Source organism: Haliotis rubra, unplaced genomic scaffold (assembly GCF_003918875.1).
Source record: "Haliotis rubra isolate DU_JTF1 unplaced genomic scaffold, ASM391887v1 Scf87, whole genome shotgun sequence".
NCBI lineage: Eukaryota > Metazoa > Mollusca > Gastropoda > Lepetellida > Haliotidae > Haliotis > Haliotis rubra.
Genome location: NW_025767601.1, coordinates 98,778 through 115,955, shown reverse-complemented (window position 1 = coordinate 115,955; position 17,178 = coordinate 98,778). Strand labels below are relative to the sequence as shown.

The 17,178-nt window shown below is 41.3% G+C and overlaps 1 protein-coding gene across 7 annotated transcripts in view; it reads left to right on the top strand.

The window, feature by feature from the left end:
- The window catches only part of LOC124263150 (palmitoyltransferase ZDHHC14-like), a 92,455-nt gene that overhangs the window by 47,440 nt on the left and 27,837 nt on the right, over positions 1-17,178 (top strand). For all 7 annotated transcript variants that reach the window (XM_046697715.1, XM_046697712.1, XM_046697713.1 and 4 more), the window contains one exon: positions 1,368-1,505. In XM_046697715.1, coding sequence (XP_046553671.1) covers positions 1,368-1,505 — 138 coding nt within the window. The remainder of the gene's footprint in view (positions 1-1,367; positions 1,506-17,178) is intronic.

The window sequence follows — 17,178 nt, the reverse complement described above, 5'->3', positions numbered from 1 at the left end:
ACTTACTGACAACAATATAAGGATATACCGAAACATTTGCAGCATATTAGAAAAAAAAATCAATAAAAGTATCTTACCTTTACTGTATTGGATGTTTATTTGTGAATTTCCTCCCACTGAAGCTATTGCTACCATTTCTAGCTAAGCTATTTTAAAGAGATTGTTTTAGTACCATTTGCTTTTGTGTGTAGAAGTACTTTCAGACAGTACATTGAAATTCATACATCTAGATATCAAAAGATAGTACTTGTTTATACTGTCCTTTTGGTTGGCATGGAGATGAAATATATTATGCTCAGAGTGAGTGTAATATGTCTGAGTTGGGTGTCCATGTTAAACTGCATCGAAAACGTGTACCAAGGAGCCACATACACGTATGGCTATATAAGTGCCGTAACCACATGACACTAAGCCCTATTTTATGTTTTCCTTGAAATGAAAATGACATGAGAGAGAATGTCATAATATTTGAGTGAACTTAAAAAATACAAGAATCCCAATTAGACAAGAATCCATGTTTTGGCCACTGTGTGCTACTGAAAACACTTTAAAGAACACCAACAACTGGGAGGCTATGTGATGCTGGTCCCACCAGTCTGTAATGGAGTAACTGTTGTCATATGAACAGTGAATGGACACGTATCTTCACATCGTTTAACATCTTTATTATATTGAGGGGTGGTGGGGTCCTCAGCTTCTGAGTGGTTAAAGCGTTATTCGTCACCATTAGACCCGGTTCGAATCCCCACATGGGTACAATGTGTGAAGCCCATTACTGGTGTCCCCCACCGTGATGTTGCTGGAATATTGCTAAAAGTGGCGTAAAACCATACTCACTCACTCACTCACTTATTATATTGTAATGATCAATTAATTGTACCCATAATATATGTACATTGTGGAAGAATACCATAGTTTTTATTTGATTGCAAACATTTTGTCTTTCTTGATGTTTGCACTGTTTTGAGAAATCTTAATCGGCTTTCAATCTATGCCAAAACATTGTGTTTCTACTGGGTGCCGTTGTCCAAAGCAATCTTAGCCCTAAGGTGACCGTAACTCCCATACCTTATCATAGACTTAAGGTAGTCTTAGCTCTAAGGTTGTTTTGTACAACGGCACCAAGGACCAGATGATGGCATCCTTATCAGCTGATTTTTGTGTTGGTGTTTGGTCAGATCTGAGCTTCCTAGACCAGAAAAACATTTTACTAAATGATTTATAAAAACATATTACTAAAATATATATGTAAAAACATTTTACTAAATGACTGAGTTTTGATTAATATATTCTTTGAATAGGAAGAATATAGAAACCTTAAATTATAATGACATTACTAATGAATTGTCTTGTTCTTTTTGTTTCAGAGCGCTTCGACCATCACTGTCCCTGGGTGGGCAACTGTGTTGGCAAGAGAAACTATCGCTATTTTTACCTCTTCATCCTGTCCCTGTCAATACTGTGTATTTACATATTTGCCTGTGTGCTGACACATCTCATACTAAGTAAGTACTCTTTCATTGATATGTCTCAGTCATATATGTATTTGGTGTAGGGTCACAGGTGCCCTGTGTAATTATTCCTGCTCTGTTCAGAGTTGTGCCCCTTGTGTGATGTTAGGATCTGCTGGGTTTGAATACTGTATTAAACCTGATTATTATCCATGATATATTCTTAGAGTGTTGTTCATGCATTCAAATTATACACTGTGATATGACTGAAATATTGTTTTGACTCTCTCAGTCAGTGTTGTACAAAACAAGACAAGACAGAAAACATGGGCAATATTGTATCTTGGCATTAGTTTCAGTAGAAGTGAAGTCTTTCAAAGCTAATGCCATCTGACCAAAAGATAGTGCTCAATATCAGCTACAGGCTAATGAAGAATCTAGCTTTTGTGTCACTTATAAAGCTGATATCTGAGATATGTGTGTATTTGTATGTCTCCGCCTCCATTGGTTCCTGCAATACTCAGCCAACGGGCAGTGCAAAATCCAGCCACAGTTCAAGATGAAGTGCATCCAGTACATTAATAACAAGATCCACTGGTTGTAGAAAGTAGGTTCTGTTGCCAAAAAAGGTGCATTTTCTCAGCAGAATTAGCAGTTTAGATGAAGCATTCGTGTTTAAATTGGAAAAAGATACTTTATTCACTGTGTCTTTATCGATTTGGCTGGAGGAGAGCTTTAAAAATCTATCCAGTTTGGTGTGAGATCGATACAGTGACCTGGTAAATTACTCATTAAATACAGGAAATGGCTATTTTGGAGAAGTGATCTTTCCCGATGCTGCATTTATTTGGCCAAGGAAAGAATGTTGTTTAATGAAAGTTTTCCAAAGCATTTACTTGGGTATAGACAGCAAGACTTCATTTACTCCAGTATTGACAATGAGACCCTATTTACTCCAGTATTGAAGTTGAGACCCCATATACTCAAGTATTGAGACCCCATTTACTCCAGTATTGACAGCAAGACCCCATGTACTCCAGTATTGACAGCAAGACTTAATTTACTCCAGTATTGACAATGAGACCCTATTTACTCCAGTATTGAAGTTGAGACCCCATATACTCAAGTATTGAGACCCCATTTACTACAGTATTGACAGCAAGACCCCATTTACTCCAGTATTGACAATGAGACCCTATTTACTCCAGTATTGAAGTTGATACCCCATTTACGCAAGTATTGAGACCCCATTTACTCCAGTATTGACAGCAAGACCCCATTTACGCAAGTATTGACAATGAGACCCTATTAACTTCAGTATTGAAGTTGAGAACCCACATGTTCAAGTATTGACAGTGAGACCCAGTTTGCTCTAGGAATGACAAAGATCTAATTCACTCCAGTGTTGATATTGAGGCACACTTTACTCCAGTATTGACAGTGAGAGTGAGAAAAACTGGGTTCCACATGGGTACTATGTGTAAAGCCTGTTTCTGCTCTCCCCTACTGTGATATTGCTGGAATATTGCTAAAAGCAGCATAAGTGTTAGGAGACTGTTGTGATGTAGACATGTAAACACTGTATGTGCGCAGGGTTAACAACAAATATTAGTCCTCGATTTTGGATTTGCTAATGTCGGGGTGAGTGAAAGTGACATTTTAAAAATCGACATTTTCGTAAATGGCAGTTCTGTAGCAGACCAGTTTTGCTAATTTATAAATTTAAAACACATTTGTACGCCTGGTAATAAAAGTGGTATGGTGTCTCTTCATGAAGATAAGAAAATACTGTTTCAGAATAAACATTATTTGCTCTCTTACATGTTGGCTTATGCTCATGGATGCTTGTGGTATTGGGGAATGCCCACAATCAACCAGAATTGGACAACGTGTTAAGTATGAATTTCACACAAGAGGGCTTGGGAGGTCACTTGGTGTAAAACGTTTGACGCGTTGGTTCGTATACCCACATGGGCAGGGTTTCAGTTTGGATCAGTTTCCAGGACACCAACTGTCATAGTTGATGTCCTAAAGTTTCTTGTCATAACGTGTTAGGCTGTAGAAACCTGTCCTGTCTAAAATGACAACTTAATATACATCATGTTAATCTTTAACTAAGATTCTCCTCTAAAAATATAGCTGCTTACTAAGGCTGTAACGATTCACTCGCATATTCGGTGAATCGAACCGTAGCCCTTCATGAATTCAATTCGTTATTCGTGGTCACCAGAACCGAATATTAACGAATATTTACGGGGTTTTTTAAGGGAGCACGTTTTACTTGAACCCATGTGTACTTTTGGAAAGTGAGATATGCAAGAATGGAATATGTACTAGCTTTGCAGTAGCGCAAGTCATGTTAGTTTGCCAAGGCCCCACATGGTACTGTCGATTATAACTATAACATACCAAATTTGAGTGTCATGAGATCACTGGTTATGGCTGTGACAAATCAAAACTGTCAATATGGGCGTTCCATATTGTTCATCAATCACTTAACTACAATATTGTATTCGGCAATAATTATTCGTATTCGTTACCCAATATTCATGATACGTATCATATTTGCCACATAGTGTATTCGTTGCAGCCCACATTTAAGAAATACACTTCGCTCTACCACCATGTATAGTGTAATAAAACACACTTTTGCCCTGAACTATTATAGTTAAAGCACGGGGACGCTTGCATCCGGAAAGTGCTTTTAACGCTATAATAGTTCAGGGCTTACAGTGTGTTTTATTACACTATACATGGTGGTAGGGCTAAGTGTATTTCTTTCTAAGATGCCAAATTTAATACTTTCTAAAGATAATTACGATTAATTTAAGGCAGAAAACAAACGACGGTGTCGGTGACCTAAATTAAGAATCCTCGCACAGGGCTAACTGGCTGCTGTTCTATTGATGTGTCTGCCCCCTACGTTAAGACTCACGCTACCAGAAAAACCAAATGATAACAGTTTGATGATGGTTTACGCTTGGATTAAATATCTTCTCTGAATTATTTTAATTACATCTGTCATTAACGTAAACCACATGGGGCAATATGAACGCTTGCATTTCTACTACCAGCGTAAGTTTAGATCAGTACATCCAGAGGAAGTTGAGTAGTCAAGCGACATTCCACAATTGCATTGTGGGAATGTAAACATTGCTTAACGCTACCGTGTCGCTGAAAACTTGTGAGTCGAAATGACTCATTTTAACCGTCGTAAAACATAAACGTAATGTTTCCACCAGTGATGTTAGCTGCGTGAAGCAACAGCAAACCAAGAAACTGGATGCAACGGTGTAGTTTACTGTAGGAGGTCGTACGAGGCGATGACAACTGACATGCATCGTGACGTCGCTTACATTGTGATGTAATGTAAAATGGTTCGATTACGAGGGGGCACACTAGAATGGCGCAGTGACGGGATAACGTCATTCAATTGTTACGTCATCAAAAAACTATACCTTTATTGTCTAATAATGTATTTTTTTTTCGATTGTTCTAACCGCTAGGCATCTTAGAAAGTGTATTCGTTGCAGCTCTACTGCTTACTAGATTTATGTCCCAGGTGTCATGTTACAAGGAGTATCAGACTGTATTCCCTCATTCCAATTTCATGTCCTGTTCCTTATAAAGCCAGTAACATACAGTGGAGATACAGGAATACATAGGACATTCACAGGCAGCCAGATGGGTTCCAACCGATATGACATACCTGAATCCGTCACATTTATAAACCCTGATAATACAGCGAGGACTAGTTGCATCCCTGGTTCCCCATTTTCACATCTTCCCAAAAGAAACTTTAAAATTCTGAACTGTTGACCTTGCCAATGTACTTTTGATCAAGACATGAGTTTTTCACAGTAATGGTAATTAAGGCCGAACTGATTTCGTGATCTTACAATGTGTAAAGATTGTGGAGCATGTCTTGCATGACTTCAGTTCAACGGAAAGGCTTTGATTAGATGCAACTAATCGGGAGCATGGTTCCTTCATCAGTCTTCATTCCATCCAACCTTCAGATGATTAATTCTTCAGGTGTCATTACCTGTCCCAGGTGACATTGATGTGGAGGTATAATTAGACCATGTACCAGGTACATTCAGATGATGGATGATGGAGGATGTGCTTTAAATAATTGGAATTTGTCAACAAAGCATTAAAAAGCTATATAACAATCACAAAAAAATTAAGACAGTACAGCAATCCTGAAGAAAAGAAACTATGCATACGCCCAACATGTAGTAGAAGACATTATGATGATTACAATAGATGAATTAGTGTAGCAAAATCATTTTGTGAGGTTAATATAACCAGCATATGGTTGTTATTGTAATATAGTTATATCAATAATTATATCAAAAATCAATAATTTAATGTTAATAATATCTTGTACATTTGTATTTCCAAACAACACAGTTTTGATATTAAAGCCTGTGAATATAGTATCATATTGATCTCATATAAAATGTTGAAAAAATACAAACATTGGAATAAATAAAGTAGGCTGTGTTTGGTATGACAACCACAATTGCAAGTAGGATCATCTTGGATGAATCTCTACAATCTGTGTGTTTAAATTGCTACAGCCTAGTCTTAGGTTACAGTGAATAATTTGATTAAATCTGCTTCCAAATGAAATCAATAGTCTATGCACATTTATTTGAGAATCATTTTGGGATTTTCTAAATTATGTGAAAGGTTCAGTACAGCGATATTGATTATCTAGTCCAAAATAACAGAATTCTATAACTGTATATATCAGTGCAGCAGGGAGGGTTCTGGAGTGTGTGGATTGCTCTGGTATTAGTTCCACTAGTGGTCTGATAGATATGTCAGCATTGTGTTAGTTAACTTTCTGTGGAAAAGACATATTTTGTGATATTGTTGATGATTACTTAACAATCTGTTGCCAGTTTCATATCATAATATTGCACAACAGATGCCTTTAACCAATGGCTTTAGATGTACCGTTATATTACAAATATGGTTATAATATAGAAGGATGTCCTATCAAATGTAGATAAAAGTTTTGTAATGCCGTATGTCTCCACCAGTTCCCTGTGATCACTATAATACAACTCTGTGGCAGCGCAATCAACTCTCAAGACCAACAGGACCAAAACTAAGTCTCCCATCTCAAGTCCTGACATTGACATTTTCTTCTTTTCGCTGGTTAAGCCAGTGTCTAGTTACAAGCTAAGCATCTCTTCTTGGACAGTGTACTTGTCAATACCGCATCAGTCGACCAAGTAAAATGCCGGTTTTGACAGAGTGCCGGTTTAGCTTAGGTTCGCTTTATGACGCTTCAAGACACGGAAGTTCGCTCGCACTGTCACTTTAGCATTAACAAGATGTTTGAATAAGAAACAAGGCAGTGTCTGAATGCACATTCATGTTGTTTAAATCAAATAAAAATGTCTGAAATCTCTTATTAAATTTCAACTGATCATATATTATCGGCAGAATTAAAATTATAAACTATTTTTCGCAATGTTATTGCAAACAACGATTCTTGTTTATGCTTCGCAGCTGGTCCACAATAGCATTGTCAAAGAGCAAAGTAACGATGTTTCAAACATCGAGGAAATCATTAAATAAATTGAAATCAACAATAACATTCATAAAAGTTGTCAAACGCATATATAAAAATTACTATTTCCATTCTTTGAGCTTATCATGCAATGTAAGTCAAGTCACTGACAAGTTACATCTCGCTTTCACACGATGCTTAATGTGAAAATATATGCGAAAGCATTTTGTCATAGGCCATAACCTAGCACGATATGTCCAATACGCTCCATGATTTACGATAGGTAGCTTATGTCTTTCTTAATATGTTCAGAATAGCATTATTTTACCCAAAACTTTCGCCTTAATCTAAAACTTTTCGCTTACGAGGACGGCATCCATTTCCATAATATGATTGGCTGCTTAGGTCACGGTCTGATTTTGACCAATCACGACACCTTATAAGCAAAGTGTAGTGAAAAGCCGCCGTTAGAAACCAATCTTTATCCAATAAAATCGCTTCTTACAAATGTGAAAATACTCGCAAGAGTACAGTGATATTGTTGATGTTCAGAGCTTTAACGATACACGCCATCAAACGATTCGCTTCTATGTAAGTGACACGCGCACTCACTAATTAACAAGAAACTGATTGATACTTCCCGCTTCTGAATAATCTCGAGTCAATACCCGCTAATCAACAAAATGTAAACACTTGCTTGTTTATACAGTCAAACTGCCCACTACATGTATTAATTACTCTGGGTAAGTGTTACGCACTCACTCACTGATTAACGGATACTGATTAACACTTCCCGCTTCTGAATAATCTCGAGTCACAGCGAATTGTGTTGTTACATCATTTGGACCTAATTGCATCAAAGGGTTACTGCGCCTTCATGTGCCGGTTTTACAGATTCGCTTTCATAACAACTTGTTCGCTGGGACTGAAAACAATGCCGATATCCCTGAATAGACAGATGCCGATGTTTACAGAAGTTTCTTAATGATAATAACGCATTTCTGCCGGACTGAAACTTTTGTAGACAGAGTGCCGGAAGAGAGGCCGGTGAAACTTAGTGCATAGACTTGTAATGTAGGTTGGTGTAATGAGAGTGCCGTAGTGTTAAGAGAGGCCGGTATTGACAGAGTCCACTGTATATAACCTTCATATAGACAGTATGCAATGAAAACATGCTATAAGGACACTGAAAACCCTTCACAGCATCCCCACACACAGCATCCCCTGCACAATAGATACACAGAAGATACCCCCCCCACAGCATCCCCACAATAGATACCCCCTCACAGCATCACAGCATCCCCACAGTAGATACCTCCTCACAGCATCCCCACAATAGATACCCCTCACTGCAACTGTAGATACCCCCTCACTGCATCCCCACAATCCTCACTGCATCCCCACAATAGATACCTCCTCACAGCATCCCCACAGTATCCCCTGTACAGTAGATACCCCCTCACAGCATCCCCAATAATAGATACCCCCTCACAGCATCCCCACAGTAGATACCTCCCTCACTGCATCCCCACAATGGGTACCCCTCACAGCATCCCCACAATAGATACACCCTCACCTCATCCCCACAATAGATACCCCCTCACTGCATCCCCATAATGGGTACCCTTCACAGCATCCCCACAGTAGATACCCCTTCACAGCATCCCCACAATGGGTACCCCTCACAGCATCCCCATAATAGATACCCCCTCACTGCATCCCCATAATGGGTACCCTTCACAGCATCCCCACAATAGATACCCCCTGACATCATCCCCACAATAGATATCCCCTCACTGCATCCCCACAATAGATATCCCCTCACAGCATCCCCAAAGTAGATACCCCTTCACAGCATCCCCACAATGAGTACCCCTCACAGCATCCCCACAATAGATACCCTCACATCATCCCCACAATAGATACCCCCTCACATCATCCCTCCCACAATAGATATCCCCTCACTGCATCCCCACAATAGATACCCCTCACAGCATCCCCAAAGTAGATACCCTTCACAGCATCCCCACAATGAGTACCCCTCACAGCATCCCCACAATAGATACCCCTGACAGCATACCCACAATACATATCCTCTCACAGCATCCCCACAATAGATACCCTCACATCATCCCCACAATAGATATCCCTCACTGCATCCCCAATAATAGATATCCCTCACTGCATCCCCACAATAGATACCCCCTCACATCATCCCCACAATAGATATCCCTCACTGCATCCCCCAATAGATACCCCCTCACAACATCCCCACAATAGACACCCCTTACTGAATCCCCACAATAGATACCCCTGACAGCATCCCCACAATAGATACCCCCTACTGAATCCCCACAATAGATAACCCTCACAGCATCCCCACAATAGATACCCCCTCACTGCATCCCCACAATGGATACCCCTCACTGCATCCCCACAATAGATACCCCCTCACTGCATCCCCACAATAGATACCCCCTACTGCATCCCCACAATAGATACCCCCTTTAGTGCATCCCCACAATAGATACCCCTTAGTGCATCCCCACAATGGATACCCCCTCACTGCATCCCCACAATGGATACCCCTCACTGCATCCCCACAATGGATACCCCTCACTGCATCCCCACAATGGATACCCCCTTACTGCATCCCCACAATGGATACCCCCCTCACATCATCCCCACAATGGATACCCCTCACTGCATCCCCACAATGGATACCCCCTCACTGCATCCCCACAATGGATACCCCCTCACATCATCCCCACAATAGATATCCCTCACTGCATCCCCACAATGGATACCCCCTCACATCATCCCCACAATAGATACCCCTCACATCATCCCCACAATGGATACCCCCCTCACTGCATCCCCACAATGGATACCCCCCTCACATCATCCCCACAATAGATACCCCCTCACATCATCCCCACAATGGATACCCCCTCACTGCATCCCCACAATGGATACCCCTCACTGCATCCCCACAATGGATACCCCTCTCACATCATCCCCACAATAGATATCCCCTCACTGCATCCCCACAATAGATATCCCCTCACAGCATCCCCACAATAGATACCCCTCACATCATCCCCACAATAGATATCCCTCACTGCATCCCCACAATAGATACCCCCTCACAACATCCCCACAATAGATACCCCTCACAACATCCCCACAATAGATACCCCCTTACTGAATCCCCACAATAGATAGCCCCTCACAGCATACCCACAATAGATACCCCCTCACTGCATCCCCACAATAGATACCCCACTGCATCCCCACAATGGATCCCCCTTACTGCATCCCACAATGGATACCCCCCTCACTGCATCCCCACAATGGATACCCCCTCACTGCATCCCCACAATAGATACCCCCTCACTGCATCCCCACAATGGATACCCCCCTACTGCATCCCCACAATAGATACCCCCTTAGTGCATCCCCACAATAGATATCCCCTCACTGCATCCCCACAATGGATACCCCTCACTGCATCCCCACAATAGATACCCCCTCACTGCATCCCCACAATGGATACCCCCTCACTGCATCCCCACAATAGATACCCCCTCACTGTGCCCCCACTATGGATACCCCTCACTGCATCCCCACAATAGATACCCCCTTACTGCATCCCCACAATGGATACCCCTACACATCATCCCTAGAATGGATACCCCCTTACTGCATGCCTACAATGGATACCCTCTCACTGCATTCCCACAATGGATACCCTCTCACTGCATTCCCACAATGGATACCCCTCACTGCATCCCCACAATGGATACCCCTCACATCATCCCCACAATGGATACCCCTCACATCATCCCCCACAATGGATACCCCCTCACTGCATCCCCACAATGGATACCCCCTCACTGCATTCCCACAATGGATACCCCTCTCACATCATCCCCACAATAGATATCCCCTCACTGCATCCCCACAATGGATACCCCCTCACTGCATCCCCACAATGGATACCCCCTCACTGCATCCCCACAATGGATACCCTCTCACTGCATCCCCACAATGGATACCCCCTCACATCATCCCCACAATGGATACCCTCTCACTGCATTCCCACAATGGATACCCCCTCACATCATCCCCACAATGGATACCCCTGGATACACATCATCCCCACAATAGATACCCCCTTACTGCATCCCCACAATGGATACCCCCCTGACTACATCCCCACAATGGATACCCCCTCACTGCATCCCACGATGGATACCCGCTCACATTCTCTATCTAGACCAAGAGCCCAGCTTGAGGACCCCTGTGTGTTGAGCTAGTGATCAAACTGGGTCCTTCTTGTAGATGATACATGGCATAGTTTGTTAAAATGGTTGATACCACTCCTTTTGGTAGGATGTAATGGCAATCACTCTGCTCAACTATTGATCTTTGTTGTTGTCTCCCATACTTTCCTGTAACACGTCTCTATACTTGACATAGTTTGTGATGTTGCCTGCAGCAATTACCCATGATTCATGGCATTTGTTTTCTAGGTTTTATTTTTTGTTCAAGGGAAGTGTTTGTAGTTTGGCTGTTGGATGCAGCTTGTTTTTTGAGGAGGTCCTGGAAACACTGGCTGCGATGATAAAGTGTCGTTTTGTTTGCCGATGTTTGACATGTTGCATGCTGGTGTGACCCAATATCAGACCGAGGAGGAAACAAGGAAGTGTAAAGTCTGGTTCTGTCTCTTAATGGTGATGAACAGCAAGTGTTATAAGTCCAGCTAGTTGATAAAGAACTTTTACAGGAAAGGATCTAGATTAGATAACATATTTTCCGATTACAACTGAAACTATTTCAGAGTTCTTGTAATGATAAATATATCTGGGGACAGAAAAGACCTGGGAGTCAGATGCACTAACTCATGGTAAGAGCATCAGAAAATGTTCCCGATGTTATGTCCTTTGTCTGTGTAAATGTAAGAGAGCTGGGATCATCTTTGTGCTGGGGTAGCCTAGTGGTTAAAGCGTTGGCTCGTCATGCCGAAGACCCGGGTTCGAATCCCCACATGGGTACAATATGTGAAGCCCATTTCTGGTGTCCCCCGCCGTGATGTTGCTGGAATATTGCTAAAAGCGGCGTAAAACCCAAACTCACTCAGTCAGTCTTTGTGCTTGTTGACAGTAATGCTGCAAGTTGAGTGAACAATTTCTGATACCCTGTTTGTACCCAAATTCAAATGGACCCTAAGCAAGAGAAAATATGATTTGGTCAGGTGATGACCATTCTTGGTGTTTAACGGAGTACAGTTCTAGCCCAGTGTCACAGGATGTTGTTCATCAGTCACTGGTTTGTTGGGTATACTCTTGATGAATTTACAGTTCTGTGACTAACATAACATTCATACACATTTCGATTCACACCTTAGCATTCCTTTGATGAATGTGTAGACATCAGGATGGCAGATACTTGCAGGGGGCTGGTGTAGCACCAGCCATGACATGGAGGCCAACATTGCGCGCACAAAACATGACAGGCTGCAGGAAAACACCATATGGGATTTCAGGGTTAGTTTTGGTTTTCACCTTCCTAAAATGATAATGGAATGGTTCTTCAAGATTTGTGACTCTGCTGATTGTATGATATCGAACCCTGATGGCATGCATGGTTTTTCATGCTGTCAACACATGGTTTGTCTCGTCCAGATTCCTTCTCTTGAAAACATTGTGATAAAGTTGAGTATTGCTGACTGCAGCATTGTCAACATTCACTCAGTCACTCTGCTCACGCTGCAACAACACATCAGTATTCAGGAACAATATTGACAAATGGCCACAATACCCTTTAACATCCCATTGCTTGAATATCCATTGGACACCACCATATTTAAAATAAGAGACTTCAATCACACTCTTTGTCACCTTGTAGTCTGCATGTGGGGGTGGTCCCTGTTGTACAAGTTATGTCTGAATGCATATCCATGTTCAGTCTGAGCAAATTTGACTCCTGCAGTTAGATTCTGGGAGCCATCAGAAGCCAGGAACTTAATATCCCAATGTGTATGCCAACAATGAATGTCCTAGGAAGCTAGCAGGACCAAAAGATGTTATTGAATCACACCAGGTCATGCATGTCATGGCCAGCCTGATAAAGTGGTTGCAGCAGACGCCAACAGAGCAGACGTCCAGAATACAAATGGATAGAATACACACAATATCCAAGTCTTCTTTGACGTTTCATTCATCTGTAAGGAATACTTGTAGATGAATGTGCCATGAAGTTTGGTTAGAAATGTAACCTGATTTATTAAGGTTCAATTATATCCTATTAGGTGCACATGGAGGATAAGAGAGGTATGTGTGTAAAAGATAGCCTTGATCTCCATAAGAGCTAATATGATTTATTAAATTAATTATGATAAGTGATATAGTAACAGTGACAAAAGAGGAAAACATATGTAGCTTTTGATTTATTTTAAGGAAATTGAAAATTTAATGGATACAGACAAATCACATCCCTAAAGCCAGCAAGTTGTGGAGCTTAGTTCTGGACGGTTGGATGGCAGTACAGTAGACTATGTTTAGGCATTTGTCATACACAATGTTATCTGTGCTATCTGCATACAGGAAGTAAAGGTTTTGTGGAAATGACGAATTGACTTCACTGGATGGAAGAGAAATATTCAAATATAGTATTTCCCTTAGAGATTCAAATTTGTTTTTAGAATGGAACTTATCTTGAGCTAGTTTTTCAGTATAGGTTAGTCAGTGTAGTCTAGTTAGTGAGTAACAAAAGCTGCTTTCACATTTCCAGAATTCTGAGTGAGTGAGTGAGTTTAGTTTTACGCAGCTTTTAGCAGTATACCAGCAATATCACGTGGGGGACACCAGAAATGGGTCTCAGAATTCTGAATGCAGGTGGATTCTGGAGATGACTACTGATTAATGGTTGTTGGGTATACTGTATGCCTTAGCTGAATCACTTTGTACTTTAACACTGTGCCCTGTGGATCACTCATGGTGTAAAGAAGACCAACACTGTACCATTCTTCTCATAAGGAAGCTCACAGTGTCTTTCAGCAGAACCTTGCATCTCCTACAAAAGCCTTGCTTGATCTGAGAGTTGGTTAATGATGATTGGTTGTTGGTTACATTATATGCCGGGCAGCATATGTGTCAGTGTGCCATGTGGATCTCTAGTAATGCTTTTAGTCACTGGTTATGTGCACTACAGACATACGTTTTGTATAAGGCACCATGATATCTTGGACTATTGCCAACTGTCTCACGAACAACAGTCATTTACATGCTGCAAGCTGTTAGATTGATTTTGTTAAATGTCAGTGATATGTGAAATCTGTTCTTTTTATCCTCATAATGGTAAAAAGGGACTTAGGCCACACATTTATTTTAATATATTGATGAAATCCATATTTGGATAGGTTGTGATGCAGGGCTCCATATAATGTTTCAACATCAGGAGTACGTACTCCATATTTTTTTCACTACAGGAGTACTGGAAAACCTTAAGAGTACATTTAGAGTACTGAGTGGAATTTAATGGAGTATCAGTAATCTTGTGTTTTGTTTCATATATGCACCACAACATTGATAGTCTTGTGTAAACAGGTCAATAAAAATAAACCAATATTTTTTTCAGATAAATACGTCTGTAAATGATTCTAAGACCGTACACTATTGCTGTGGTGCGTACCTGCTACGTTTTCTAAATTATTTGCTACCGTATCGTGCATATTTTGAATCCCTACATACACCGATACGGCCCTTATCTGGAGCCCTGGCGATGCTAATACAGGATTTCCAGACATAGCAGATACTGACTGACCACAGGCTCTAAACGATACTGAGTCGGTAACCAGGCAACCCAGACTGCAGTAAGGGTGTGGCAGCTGTCTGTGATGTGTGATACGTGAGATTACAACTTGTGTCCAGTCTCAAGTCTTAGATACTCCTAATGTCATTAATAAATCAGGTGACTGTTCCTGCTGATGAGAAGAAGTTGTTCTGAAACATGGAAGGCTGATGGCCATGCCATGTTGGCCACGTGGGTAGGGGGAAATATTGCCATTATTTTCACTACTTTGTATTGTATTGAAATAGTAGCTGGCACTATTGCAAAGGTACACTGTTCAGAGTCAACAATTGGAGCTTCATAATTGTATTCTTCAGTATAATAGAAATGAAAAAAATATTGCTGACAATATCAAAGACAGACACTTCTCAGCCTGTTGGTAGTGTTGGTAGTCAAACCTTAACAGGGTAATGACGTGAGCACTGTACAAATGAGGGGTGCTGGAAGGCAGTAGGTGTGCAGAGAAGGTGGTGAAACTGCAAAAGCCTGTCTTGGTAATGCCAGACTTGACAGGAATGATCCAGATCATCAGTCTGATAGGCTTTGATTAGAGGGTGGTGGAGAAAATCTAGGTGTCGGTCTGTCTGCAGTTTTGTTAGTGGATTGATCTCCTGGTCTGGGCCATTACACTAATTGATGGACATATGAACGGTCTCACTAGACACATCACGGGTTCCTCTTCAGGCAGTGTTTGGTCAGACCTCACATTTCCTGCAGGCAAGTGGATGGGAGATGGTACAATTGGCTTGTATAGAATTAGTTTCAGTAACGGAAGTTCTTTTATTTAGTGTACATGGTAGAAATATTCTATTCTGTTCTTGCAAGGTAACAAAGCTTAAGGCACTGTTTATTTGTTTGTTATTGTTTAAATAGATTTGAAAAATGGATCAGAGACTTGATTGGAAATTATATTTCTTATGGTGTTAAGTAGTGAGTGAGTGAGTTTAATTTTACGCCGCACTCAGCAATATTCCAGCTATATGGCGGCGGTCTGTAAATAATCGAGTCTGGACCAGACAATCCAGTGATCAACAGCATGAGCATCGATCTGCGCAATTGGGAACCGATGACATGTGTCAGCCAAGTCAGCGAGCCTGACCACCCCATCCCGTTAGTCGCCTTTTACGACAAGCATAGTCGCCTTTTATGACAAGAATGGGTTGCTGAAGACCTATTCTACCCCGGATCTTCACGGGTCTGTTAAGTATGTTTATTGGTATGGTATATAGGGATGTATTAACAATGGATGTGATATATTCACATGAGGTACCATAGATTACAGAGGAAACAGTTTAGTTGAAACCAGCCGACCCATGAGATAAAACTGTTTACGGACTGTGACATTGTATTTGAAATGGTAGTAGAGTAGTGAAGACACTGAAGTGTTGGCTTGTTTCATCAAGGATCTCTTTTGATTCCCTTGTGATAACATTCTTGGGTCAATGTGGGGCTGTCTCCAGTTGTTCTCTGCCATCATGTTAGGAGGATTTTAGAAAGAGTAAACTGTGGTAATGGCCAATGTAGCATGTTCTCAAAATGAATAAAGTACATTTTATTATTTTATTTGTATATTGGTGAAGTATGGAAAATGTCATTTTTCAGACAGTTCATTGATGATATGTTAAATGGAAGAACCACAATTTTCTACTGGCCAGTTACCCTAACTTCGAAGTCACATCTCCAGCACAGTGTCAAACTGATTTTAGCACAATCATTGAGAAATGTCCATCAGCACTACCAAAGCTAAAATCCTGAATTACACCTCACCACTACTGACTGTGGAGGTGGTAATCTGATTGCTGGCCCCAACATTGAGCTGGGTCTCCTCTCTGTACTGCTAACACAATACAGATGTTATGATAGTGCACTGAAAGATGCACACCTCTGTCAACTGTATGACATTTCCTGTCCCAGACTCTCTGATAACACGGACCACTCTAACCATGCAGCATCTTCCTGTGAAACACTGAATGGCTGATAGCGTGGTACAAGGATTGGCAAGTAGTATTGATCCAGCAATGCCAGATGGATAGTTCCTGGAGTCCGTCGGCGTTGCTGCGGGGGAAGGCGAATGTGCGTCATACACTGTGCAGTCTGACATCGCAATATGCCACCCTCACAGGATGCGTCATCTTCAAACTCACGTCCTTCTCCAATTGCCGAACAAGCAGAAATTCAATTGGAACCATTATAATAAAGCCTGGGGAAGCTATTTAACCTGTTTAGTGACAGTCAGCGTGATGAGGAGATAGTGAACCGGCATTGTGACCTGTCTTGCATTCCAAATAGCATTGATTGCATGCAATGGGTAGGCAAATTGAGACGTTCGTCACTGATAGGAAG